This window comes from Cebidichthys violaceus, unplaced genomic scaffold (genome assembly GCF_023349555.1).
Source record: "Cebidichthys violaceus isolate CVI_PGR_0920_01 unplaced genomic scaffold, fCebVio1.0.p SCAF_12, whole genome shotgun sequence".
Classification (NCBI taxonomy): domain Eukaryota; kingdom Metazoa; phylum Chordata; class Actinopteri; order Perciformes; family Stichaeidae; genus Cebidichthys; species Cebidichthys violaceus.
Genome location: NW_027176285.1, coordinates 121,811 through 135,000, shown reverse-complemented (window position 1 = coordinate 135,000; position 13,190 = coordinate 121,811). Strand labels below are relative to the sequence as shown.

Below are 13,190 nucleotides of genomic sequence, written 5' to 3'. Positions count from 1 at the left end.
TGTGTGCGTCGTGGTTTGTGTGCACCACGCACCACATCTGAGGATTTCACTAAGAGGGTCAATCCATTTTTAAATGCTTTGGAAACTGGAAACATCTCCATATGAGGACATATTTTGCAGCCAAATTAAATTGTTACTGGGTTTAACCTTTGTTTTTTTTTATGAATTTGAAACTTGACTTCTTTCTTGACAGGGCTTGTAAAGGAAATTAAGTTCTAGTTCAAAATGTTTAGTATCCAGCAATAACAAACTTATTACAGACTTATTCTGATGATCCCTGATCTTTTGAACACAAGTCGCTCTTATATTTACAAAAGTTATATTTAATTTAATTGCTAAAATAATTGGTAATAAGAGATAGTTTTGAAAACACACAATTGGTTTATGGATTCTGAAAGCTAACATGCATTTCTTCTATAAATAGACCATCTTCCATTGTGTCTTTTCTTAACCTGGCCCACCGGGGTGGACCCGGTACCGGGCCCGCCGTGGTGGGACTCATTGCACAGGACAGCCACTAGTGACTTCACCGTCTCTTCCAAGGTTGGCTGAACTGAGGGCTTTAACAAGCTGACTGCTGGTTTGCTGTCTGCTGGACCTATTGTTAGCAGTGTCGCTGTGTTCACAGATGACTACAATGTTGTCAATGTTGTGGTTCTAACATTTTAGTGTTGTTGCTTTGACCATCGGTTCAATGGTAAAATCAAAGTTGTACTAAAGCATCATTTTTCTTGTCTACCATGTTCACGTTAGTTTATATTTTAGATTATTAGCATCTCAATATTTGCTGCCATTCTAATTACTGTAGCACTAAACACAAAGTACAGCTGAGGCACATTTGACAGCTTTGCTGATATAAATGATATAAATGTTGTTATTGAAAAGTAGTAAATCATCAATAGCCTACTTTGCTCAAATCTGATTGTATCATTTGTGAAATGATGGTAGTAATGTAAGTATATTTTACTATATATTCTCATGTGAACCTTCAAAAATGTCTTCATCTCAAATAAAAGTGGATCGCACAAACAAACAGGCCAGTCCCTCTGAAGAGCTGCAATGACTCACATCTCAGCACCACTTCCATCAATGAAGGGAAAGACACTAGACTGTGAATGTGTTGTATTTCATTCATGTAACATACAACAGTTCAGGGAAGAAGGTGGAGTGGAATACATGACATGACTCTTGTTGTGCTAATGCAACATGTGCTGTGGAAATGGACCTACTATTGAATTAATCAAGTCAAAAAGAATAGTGGAAATTAAGGCTTATGGCGATGGTTAGCTCTCATTGAGGTAAATAAAGCCCGGCTACTATTCAGAATTTATGATCTACACAATTTGTAGATGATGGTCTAGAACAGGAAAAATAAGCTGGTGTGGTCCTTTATTACTGCAATGTAGCCTGAGATAGGTGGGAACACCACCACCAGAGGGCCATTATCACCCTGTTATAACCAAGCCACAGACCAACACGTAACAAAGAGAACGACACAGAGAAGTATGGACATAGATGTCGTCTTGTTCACTTGTCTCTCGCAGTGTGAGAGGAGGAATCCAGCAGCTGGAGATCAGGAGATCCATTTCCTCAAACCACAGAAACAGCTAAACGTGTGTGTGGTCTGTGTGATTTTGGAAGAAATCACATTTCTGTCACTCCTCCCTCCGTATTCAATAACTGGCTAGCTGGGTAAAAGTAATGAATAATTCCACCTGAAATAACTCAATGGCAATCTTCCATTTTCCCCCGTTAGCCATGCCAATATTATCAGTAACATTGGCACAGTTCACAATAGACAACAGTCTACTGTATAAATACATTCCATCACCCTCAGCGTCCTCATCCCTCCAACAGACTGCTTCACGTGTCCAGATGTCCCTCCTCACAGACGTCCCTCCTCACAGACGTCCCTCCTCACAGATGTCCCTCCTCACAGACGTCCCTCCTCACAGACGTCCCTCCTCACAGACGTCCCTCCTCAGCGTCTGCTCAGAGAAGCCCGTCCCTGTTGGGATGTTGAAATGTAGACGAGTAGCAGTAATGACTCTATCCACACTGCGGAGTGACCGGAGCTCAACCAATGGCAGGATGTACAGGTGGAGGAGGAGGGTGACGGAGAGACAGAGGAGAAAGGTGGGTTGAGAAGGCACACGTTTGGTTTTCCATCGTCTTCCTCAGCAGACCTGTAAACGTGGAAGAGAAGAGGTGAATGTCACGAGTACATCACTTTTTATCATGCTCATTTTCAATGTGTGCATTAAAAACCCTTAATGATACCACCAGCTGTTTATCTTGATGTGCCCCATTCATAATATTCACATAACAGTCGCGAGGGCCTATTTATTGTGTTACATCTTGTGGTACATTCATGTGCTTATGAATGTAACCACAGTTCAAGGACTTCTGAATAACTGACAGAGACAGTGTGCTATACCAAGACTTCCATAAGAGAAACACAACAGACTCTTCTGATTGGGTTGATAGGGTGTGTTGCTGAGATTGGCTTGAACTAGGGCTCTCATTTTTGAACACATGAGGACAATGTAAGTAATGTAATTAATGTAATTAATGTAATTAGTTCAAATGATTTCAAATGCAGACCTCGTAGCCTAATCTTAACCTAACTACCTCTTAAACGTGGCACCTCTGCTGCGTATGTAATATGTATGTGTAATATGTATGTGTAATATCTTATTTCTTTGGTTAAAATGTCATGAGTCAATTTGAATACTTAGTGGATTGTTACATATTAAATGATATTAGATCCTATGTTTTGTAAACCTTGAAGATGTATATGGACGCATTAATTGATGCAACGAATGATGGCTTGATTTACCATACAATGTAGTCCTTTGTTAATGATAATATATTAGTTTGACAATCAGGAATGAAATGATGGTTTATTATATACACAGGTCAATATTTCCTGCTGGTGAATCAGTTCATTCATTCCTGACTGCGTGGCTTGGATCCCCGTCAGCTATAGGAGCCAATGGCACCAGCATCATTGAAGGTTTTTATTTCAACAAAAAGAACTAAAATAATAGCCCAACTTACTGAGTTGCAACACCTTGCCCTGTTGCCCAAAGGTATTATATAAATTGGATAAAGAAATGACTACTAGCAATACGTGGCCTCTCACCTTCTGGTCGGACATCATGCCGTTGGCCTGCAGTGGAGCCGGATGTCCGCCGAGCAGACCTGCTCCCGGCCGGTCGTGTTCACAGAAGATCGTCCCGTTGACGTAGTGAAAGCGATCTCCAGGGACCAGGCGGTTCCTACAGGTGGCACAGGTGAAGCACTAGGAGAACAAGAGAGACAGGGTCACTTGTGATTATATGTAATCACTGTGTAATCAAGATGCGCTCATTGAGAACAGCACGACGACTGTGGTAACTCATTGATCACACTTACCTTGAGGTGGTAAACGTTGCCTTGTGCTCGCATCACCATCTCACTAGCAGGTATGGACTGTCCACAAGCACTGCAGGCTCCACTGTGTCCAAACAGCCTGTGCATGAAGCATGGCACACGTCTGTCAACGCAGCTACTTCAACACCACTGCATGAACAGCTACATCAGCACCTTTTCATTTGATTCTATATAAGATGGTAAATGGACTGGACTTGTACTTCTCTTTTCTAGTCTTCAGACCACTCAAAGCTCTTTCACACTACATGTCATCATTCACCCATTCACACATTCACACACTGATGACAGGAGCTACCATGCAGGGTGCCACCTGCCATCAGAACTATTACAAGAGGGGTTAAGTTATATATATTAGTGCTGGGCAACGATTACAATTTTTAATCGCGATTAATCTCATTGTTATAGGCAAAATTCAATAATGAATTCAAAAGTAGTGTATTGCTCACTTTTATTTTAAAGTACTGCTATATGAACAAAAGTACAATACCATTTGTTTTCAAATACTTTAAACAGATCAGGTTCTTTTTAACAGCAGTATTCTTTACACAGTACTTATAATACAGTTATAATGATTCTGATCATAGATATTCAGCCGGTGTTCACAACTTTATCTTCATGTGTAATAGATGATATTTAAATATACACCTTGAAAACTGCAAACCTAGCTGTCATGTTTTTATGTTCATTAAATTCTCAATAGGATAACTAAATGATATGCTTATTATACATATTCCAAACAAAAACACTTTAAAAACTCCTTTTTTTGGTATTTTGGTCAGACACATATTCCACGCTGAGTACTGTGTAATATGTGTGGTGTTAGTTATAAATGTACGTTGGTACAAACCATCATGGATGCCTTGCCTGTTGCTGCCATTAATCATTTTATTATCATTATTATTCTACTATATCCACTGCTGCTGTTATTATTAGTAGTTGTAATGTTTTCACCATTATTCTGCTCACTACTCTCATATGAATCATTGATGTCATGTGCATGAATGTGTAGTAACTCTGTTGTGTTGTTCATTGTGTACACATGACATCACACTTCATCCTGATAGAGGATCCTCCTCTGGTGCTCTCTGAGGTCTCTCCCTCTTTTCTCTGTTGAAGGTTCTTCCTGTTTGATGTGAGAGTCCCGGGACGGGGTCTGTGAGAGTCCCGGGACTGGGTCTGTGAGGGTCCCGGGACGGGGTCTGTGAGGGTCCCGGGACGGGGTCTGTGAGGATGTCGTATGTGTACAGATTGTAAAGCCCTCTGAGGGGGATTTGTGATTGAGATTTTGTGCTATACAAAATAAATTGAGTCGAAATGAGTTGAACATCACAGCTGCTGTGTTGCCTGTTTCTAGTGTGCATGTGGGCTGCCATGCTGCCATTTCGGCTACCCTGTAGGAGTAGGTGTGTTGCTGTGTGAATGCAGCCATTGTATGTTTCCACTTCTGTCTCATTGAATTACAAACTGCCGTGCAGAGTGTTTGGCATCGGATTAGCCTTCAAACCCATGGATCCATTACTCAAACCGGCTTCCCTGCATATTTCATTGTCTCACCGGTACGTGACACAACACAACAACACAGACCGTAGTTCTGTCGTAACACAGTGCTGTTCAGAGTCTAAATGACAAACAACACGTTACACATGCACTCTGTGCAGAGCTTGTAGCATTGAGCTGGTCTCATGTCTCAGGTCTATTGATACACAGCCCTCAGCAAAGACATCGGTTTCATTGGTCTGTTGTTGGGTGGAGTGTGGCGAGGCTGCTTCGCTGTATTTAAATGACTGTGGGATTTGGTACCTTCACTGGGGTATGTTGCTTCGTGGATTTGTTGCTGTGCAGAACCCTGAGGTTGTGTGCATTATTTACAGGGCCTGTTCCTCTCTGTGTATACAGTGGGTGGCGCTGTACTGATGTCCTGTGCTCCGTCTATATAGCTATGGAAATCACTGTTGTTGTCAAGTGTTTGACCACGGAAGGGCAAAGGGTTTTGACCGCTTTACGGTAACAGTTTCACATGTTTATAAGTCCTAACCTGGCACTGAGTAACTGAGTAACAGTACACAAGTAGAAACTGCTACAGAAAATAAACCATCAAATACCTAAAGGTCAACTTAGAAAGCTTTAGACCATCTAGCAATTCACACCACTCTTTTAATATTTCTATTCATATGCTATTCAGCAATTGAAACAGGCAATTCACAATAATGATTAAAGCACAACACAGCTAACAAAAACCTATTCAAAAAGAATCTACTCAGCCAACTCAACATGAAGTCTAGTGAGTGACTTGTGACGATGTGTACAATCTTTAGGCAGGAAGTTTCCTCTTTGTCAGTCACGTTCTTACCATGTCCAGCTTTTCTGGAAATGTTCTTCTCCAGAAAGGCGTCGTCAGTAACTCCCAAATCCGTTTCTCCTCCTTCAGCCATTGAGTGTTAAAAAAACAAAGCTACACCAAGCAAACCACTAAAAATGTCACGTCAATGTTTAGGCCAGCAGAGAAGGCTTCGCTGGTCCTGACGGCCCTCCTCTGCTGTAAGGTCACATTAGCAATGTGTGAGGTCACGGTAGACCACTGCGATTCATCTTAGAACACTTGCGATGAGTAAAGATGTACTGAGCACCTTCGACTAGTGCAATGACTGATATCATCTTAGGACATTTGCATGCTTTCATTTACGAACCATTTCCTTATGATGGCTCTTGCTCTGTTCATCTTTGTCACAGACAAACAATGAAAGTTTAACAAGTTCATCAACTTAATAAATTAAATAAAATAGTGATAACAAATGTTTGCTTACTAAATTTACACTATGAATTTACAAGGTCCGAGGTCCGGGTCAGTATGAGTAAGTTAGACAACAATCCTGCACCTTCACCTTCAGTGGTAGCAGCTCCTACAGCGTCATCATTTCTTTGAGATATTGTTTTCCCAAATCGTTCTGACACATTTATAAAAGAAAAGTTAACTGCTACATGAGTTAATATGACGTTTTATTTCTAGAATGTTTTGAGAGGGACCTGATGGTGGAGGATTACTACTTGTTTTGTAACTAGTAGACAACTTCTCACTTGTGTTTTGGACTGTTGGTTGGAAACGACGGAAATGAGGAGACGTCACCTTGGCCGTGGACATCTTCCACTATTGTCTGACATATATGGACCACGGTCTACACAGATGGTCGGGGCTCACCTGATGTAGTCGTTCTTGCAGAGGATCATGCCTCCTTTGCTGTAGCAGGTGCTGCTGTACTCGCCCAGCTGAGCGTGGCAGCAGGAGCACTTGAGGCATCGCGTATGCCAGTACCGCTCCATGGAGAAGAGCAGGAAGCGGTCTGCGATTCGCCCTCCGCATCCTGCACACGATCTGCCCGGCGTCACCCCCGCCACCGCCCATCACTGCCACTGTGGGCCCCTCCACCCTGCTGTTCACCATAGCAACCTGAAGACGAGAGAAGGACGAGAGGGTAGACATTGAGGCGGCGAGAGGAAATATTCAATGGAAACAGTTAAATATGTGGCATTCTTAAATGAAAAACTCCAAACTGATTACTTTTCTGATAGTAATGCCCTTTTCCTTATCAAAAATGTCAGTTTGAATATCGGTCAATATGTATATTAAAACTTTGTATCGGCCTCAAAAATGTGGCTTTACAATGACTGACACATTACAGAGAAGGACTGAGCACCACGTTGGTGAGAGAGAGAGACAGAGAGAGAGAGAGAGAGAGAGAGAGACAGAGAGAGAGAGAGAGAGAGAGAGAGAGACAGAAAGAGAGAGGGAGAGAGACAGAGAGAGAGAGAGACAGAAAGAGAGAGAGACAGAGAGAGAAAGAGAGCGAGACACAGAGAGAGAGAGAGACAGAGAGAGAGAGAGAGAGACAGAAAGAGAGAAAGAGAGAGGGAGAGAGACAGAGAGAGAGAGAGAGAGAGAGACAGAAAGAGAGAGAGACAGAGAGAGAGAGAGACAGAAAGAGAGAGAGACAGAGAGAGAGAAAGAGAGAGAGACAGAAAGAGAGAGAGACAGAGAGAGAGAGAGACAGAAAGAGAGAGAGACAGAGAGAGAGAGAGAGAGAGAGAGACAGAGAGAAGTTATCAATAATAATAATTTCAATGTCGTTATGACATTATGAATTCTTAGATGCATTGTGATTCTGTCTTCATGCAGAGAACTCACTAACCTCAAAATGATGATCGCCTGTAACAATTCTGTAAGACCGGACTGCCACTGAACGCAACGGACATAAAACATCTGTGCTGTGTTCATGTTCTAAGCTAGGCTAAACACTGGTACCGTTTTGGTGAAGGTAGCTGAGCTTGATATAATATGATACAGTCCCCTGGATTAAAAGATAGCATATGGAAGCCACCGCACTCGGAAAGGGCGAAGGGAATCAAGTAGATCAAAAACTTTTAGTGCCGAGGATTTGCGCCCCTACTCGATCATCCAGAAATCCAAAATGTTCACGATCAAGATGAACCGAGGAACAAGGACCTGTCTTCCCAAATGTGGCTCTTGGCACTAAATTCAGTCGATTGGCTTTGGAACTTCCTGGTGAAAAGCTTGGGACTATTTACTAGTGGGGGTATGGGAATGTGAAAACACACACACACACACACACACACACACACACACACACACACACACACACACCGTTTTTTGGTACTTTACCGTGATAATGAGTCCCAGGAGAGACTCTCTGATGCTGTGCAGCATGGCTGTCAGGAGGCACCTACACTTCATTCATTTCATTGTGCTGCTCATCTCTCCCTCATCTCTTTCAAACGTTTCTAAATGTTAAGTTGCTATAGCTGTTGGTGTGTTTGCCATCAGGCAACATGTACTGTATTTCTCCTCTTTCATCTTTCCATGACAGAACTGAACGTGTTTCATGCGCAGTTGGTAATAATACAACCATAGCAGCGTGTGCTGCTCCGCAATGAGTCAGCAACACCGCCTCTTCAGCCGCTTCCATGATTTATAATTAGCGCCAACAACAACATAAAATAATTGCAGGGCTAGATTCATTTTCCAAATGAGCAACAGCAGCACAATTTGTCCTCTAGAGCGTCTAATTTCAGCAAGGGCATGTTTAGCTTTACGATCAGCCTTCCCACAAGATTATTTGAGATTGCAGCAGCTGGTCCTCTGCAGTGAAGCAGGCTGCCCTCAATACCCTCATTTCCTAGAGTAGACACCTGGCTCTAATCAGCCACAGGAACACCATGTAAAGGAGCCCAAGGCTGCATTCAACCCACAAGCAGCCTCCTGCACCGGGGCCAAGCCTTCCTATTAGTGAATAACTGAAAGAGTGAGTCCAACTATCAAATCCAAAAAATTCACTTCTAAATGAAACAATTTGAATTCTGGTGTTGCCAATATTAGCATTAATTTCTTTCAGGTGTTTCTAATATTTTGCCCTTTTCCAATATAATTAAACATAGTTCTCTATTCAAAACAAAAGGTCTTTGTCTGGTTTCCTGGAACATAAGAAATGTGGTTATTCATATTCCTGTATATCCAGGTTTCTGATAGTTGACTGTTTGAATTACATACAACGCGTTGTAGTGGTGCATGTATTGGGACTTCACCATGTAGGGGGACCAGAGAGAGAGGCCTACATGTAAAAAGAAAAGTCTAAACTGGTATGAACACTGGCGCCTCATTGGACGAGCCCCACGGGAACCCCAGGGAGTCATGACGTCACCAAGACGATAAACATCTGTGCACACCTTCAGCCTGCGCCGGTCCACTGCGACTCATGTTGCTAAAAGGAGGTACCGACAACCTCGGTAACGGTCCCTACCTCACTGGATGATGGGCTACTGTGTGTTTTACAGACCGCTGAGTCCCGTTCAGTGTTGTGTAACGTCACTGTTGTGCTTGTTGCTGCTGTGATAGTGTTGTTCCACGCTGCTGAGCTTTGGTGTGTTTAAATCTGCCACTGAGTAAAGTTGGTAAACTGTGCTTCATTAGTTAAAGGTCCAGTGGGATGTGGGATGAAGTTAGTTTCTGTTCTTCATGCTGCAGTGAGGATCTGCCTTGTATTGAGTGCTTTCTTCTTTTTTTCTTAACTAACACACACACACACATACGTCGTTACGCCTGTTCATACCCGCGTGGTGTTAGGGGTGGCCTCCATTGTGTCGCATCCCCCCTTTTAATCTTGCGTGGCATAACCACTCACATGACTATGTCCGCCATGTTGCTCCCCCACCCTCTCTCTCTCTCTCTCTCTCTCTCTCTCTCTCTCTCTCTCTCTCTCTCTCTCTCCTCTCTCCTCTGCCATTGCAGAGTTTTACGTAGCGTAATCACTCACGTGTATACGTCCGCCATCTTGCTCTCTCTCTCCTTCCCCTTCAACACACACACACACACACACACACACACACACCACGAGATTGCTTGTTGCTTTTAGGTACGATTGTAGTTGTATAATAGATATTTTGTTTATTTATATTATTGATTTTTTGACTTAATCCAGTTTGGTTATTGGTCCCTGATCCCAGGGTGGTGCCCCGTTATTCTTAATGTTATTACTATTGATATTATCATTTTATTAATATCAATACGTTAACTTGCTAATAACCAACCCCGCTCCTGCCAGATCCCAACACATGTTTCCACTTTTCCTGAGTGGTTCTTTAAGTTATGAATGAAAGTGTCCATATTGTGCATGCAGTCCTAAGAAAGGACCAGAGACAAGGTAGGCTTTACTGTCCCGAAGGAAAATGGCCGTGGACATAGAGTACAGTATCAGCTGTTTAGAAAATACAAAAAAACCTTCAGTCAATACACACACACACACACACACACACACACACACACACACACACACACACACACACACACACACAGTGTTAAAGCACATGCATAGACAGCCATCGGCCAACAAATTACACAATGCCCATCGTACGACACACCAGTCGTCATCATGCTCATAATAATAGTGTTTGATTTGATAACTCAACCACATTCTGTCATTTCTTTACAGGGTAGTTCATTTACTGGATAACTAACTCCTATGATCAGCAGTAATGGAAGACAGTCTTTCAATTCATTCAGTCAATTCCATTTATTTGTAAAGCCCAACATCACACATCTTTCCAATCTGTACTAATAATAATAATAATAATAATAATAATAAAACACATCCTCTGTCCCTGGACCCTCACACCAAAAAACATTTAACTGGGAAAAAAAGGGGAGAGCGTCAAAGTTAAGTAAAAATGTATTAAAGATAAATACTGGTGTCACACTTTTATTTCAGCTTGTAGATTTTCAAAGGATGGCTGGTAGTAAATCACTGATTCATAATATCACTGTCTCATCTAGAGCACCACAGATTTGACTGTGACTACATGAGTGTGTTTCGTTAAATGAAATGTATAACAACATAAAACCTTACTCAACAGTAGATCATGACCTTTACTCCATAGGTAAAAGGGTAAATAGACTGTACTTGTACATCTCTTTGCTAGTCTTCCGACCACTCAAGGCCGCTTTCACACAACATGTCATCATTCACCCATTCATACACTGATGACAGGCATTCATACAGCCTACAGACAATCTGGGATTAATGACACAACAACATGGACTACGGGGCCGGGGATCGAACCGCCGATCCTCTGATTGAAGGACGACCACAGTCGCCTCCATGTGTAATCTAATCGTTCTGCCTTTAGCGGCCTTTAACCAACAGCATTTCCCATGAGCCCTAGACATCTGTGGGCTTAATGTCACAGCGACATGAGGGAAAAGGTGAGTCCACGAGGGAGTTGAGAGGCCACGGATGGTTCAGACACGTCTGGAATAGTTTTATATGTTACATTATTATAGATATGGACAAAACCAATGAAAGGTTAAGAGGAAGACACAGTAGTCAAGGTTCAACCAAAGAGGGTCAGAGGCCTTTGTTCATGAATGCTTAAATCCTTTAAGTAAACACAACATGTGAAACCTTTATCTTGAACTACTTATTCCCTGTGAGGGAGCAGCCGATGTAACCCTCAGGCAGACACCTGTGTTAATCCAGCAAGTCAAGACGTGTGTCAAATCATTCTGCAACATACAAACAGTGTACAGTGCACACTGTGTATATGATATAGAGACTACCATGTGTTCATCCTTATGCTGTGGTGTTTCGGTATTGTTAGAACTGTAAACAATCATGTATTTTTCTAGTTCACTGAAATTGTATTTAAACCATTTAATAAATAAAATTAATTGTTGCCCGTGTCACATGGTTTTCTTTGTCCTTTAAGAGGAAACTGTTGATGTGTCCGTAAGACCATGTCTGTAAATCACTTTTACACTGAGCTTTACTAAGTTTAAGTTTAGAAGACGTTTAAAACTGGTTCAAAACTGAACGTTTTTGCAGCGACTTGCAGAGACATTTAGACCATATTTCAACATATTTCACAATCGTGTTTTTAAGATATACTAAATATATATTTAGAGCTTGGCTAGGACTGGATCGTCAAAATATCCCTTTAATAAATGTCATTTAATTCGGTAAATGTTTATGTGACTTCCTGTATAGACTGGTGGTGATGCTGATGAAAACTGTCACTCCCCTGATACACACATCCACCATTGTTCTGTCTTCATTAGGTACTTGAACCCTCCTCACCCAGAACAAAGGCTAGTGAATAAGCAGCTACTTGTGTTGTGCGCTGGTCATTAACTGACTGATGAAGACAAACACAGTGTGGACACACTGAGGAACTGTGAGTGGTTTCAGGTTGGCAGAGACAATAATGGTTCATTTATAAGTTTCTAATCCGCATGATTGATCAGAGGAGGAGAGTAAGGTATGCACAAGAAGAGAGGAACTATATTTCACTTTATGTTCATTTAATCCTCCTCCTGCAGCCACTACTACTACTATGTTATAACTATTAACTACAATAGAAACTGCTGAAACAAGAATAATAATAATAATAATAATAATAATAATAATAATAATACAATTGTTGTTGGTTTTTTAAAGTATTTTGGAATATGTGGACTCAAACCAGCCTAATGCTATTTTCACGTTAAAAGCATTTTTCTCTTAACTTGTTATGTTTGATATGATTAGTTCTACTCTTCTCCTCTGCAGGTATGCTATGCTAAGCCACCAGCAGCCCGTCGGTCCATTACTCCTTGGTTCCGCTCACCTCGCTGCTGAGAGCTGACGTGTTGACGCTCCGCGGCGGGTCTCAGCTGAAGTACAGAGGAGCGCAGATGACGGAGAGCCAGAACTTCTCCTGCTACGTCCTCGTCGCGCCGGTTTGTCTGCGTGGAGGAAAGACAACTCCTCTTCTCCTTTCCATTCACGAAGCTCTGACAGAGCGTCACCTCTCTGACCACTGACCGGCCTCTGCAACGTCCAGGCTCCTGTCTTTGTTCCTGAACAGAGCTGCGGACAGAGGGGAGTTATCTTCAGCTTCACTCATTTAAACGGAGTGTAACTACTCCTCCTCTGACGTGTGAGGGGGCGGGGCTCCCGCGTGATGCTGGGGAGAGTTCAACCTCAGTCAAGATCAGAGCGATTGAGCTGCAAGACCAGCGGTGATTTGTCTCTCTGGCATCAGAACTCTTCACACTAAGCCTTCTTAACATCAGGGGGAGAAGTGCTCAGATGCTTTAAGTACAGTACAGCAGCAACACCACATTTCTACTAGAGTATAAGTACTGACATTATTATGAATAAGGGTGTTACAATATGGTGTTGCTAAGGTCCCTAAAGACCAGAGCAAAACGT

The 13,190-nt window shown here is 42.2% G+C and overlaps 1 protein-coding gene across 1 annotated transcript in view; it reads right to left on the bottom strand.

The window, feature by feature from the left end:
* The window catches only part of lmo4a (LIM domain only 4a), an 8,609-nt gene extending 1,735 nt beyond the window's left edge, over positions 1-6,874 (bottom strand). The window contains 5 exon segments of the mRNA XM_068705679.1: positions 1-2,186; positions 3,146-3,304; positions 3,418-3,514; positions 6,632-6,822; positions 6,824-6,874. The exon segment at positions 1-2,186 is cut by the window's left edge and continues 1,735 nt beyond it. Coding sequence (XP_068561780.1) covers positions 2,178-2,186; positions 3,146-3,304; positions 3,418-3,514; positions 6,632-6,822; positions 6,824-6,874 — 507 coding nt within the window. The 3' untranslated portion in view covers positions 1-2,177.
* Between the last annotated feature and the right edge of the window lie 6,316 nt (positions 6,875-13,190).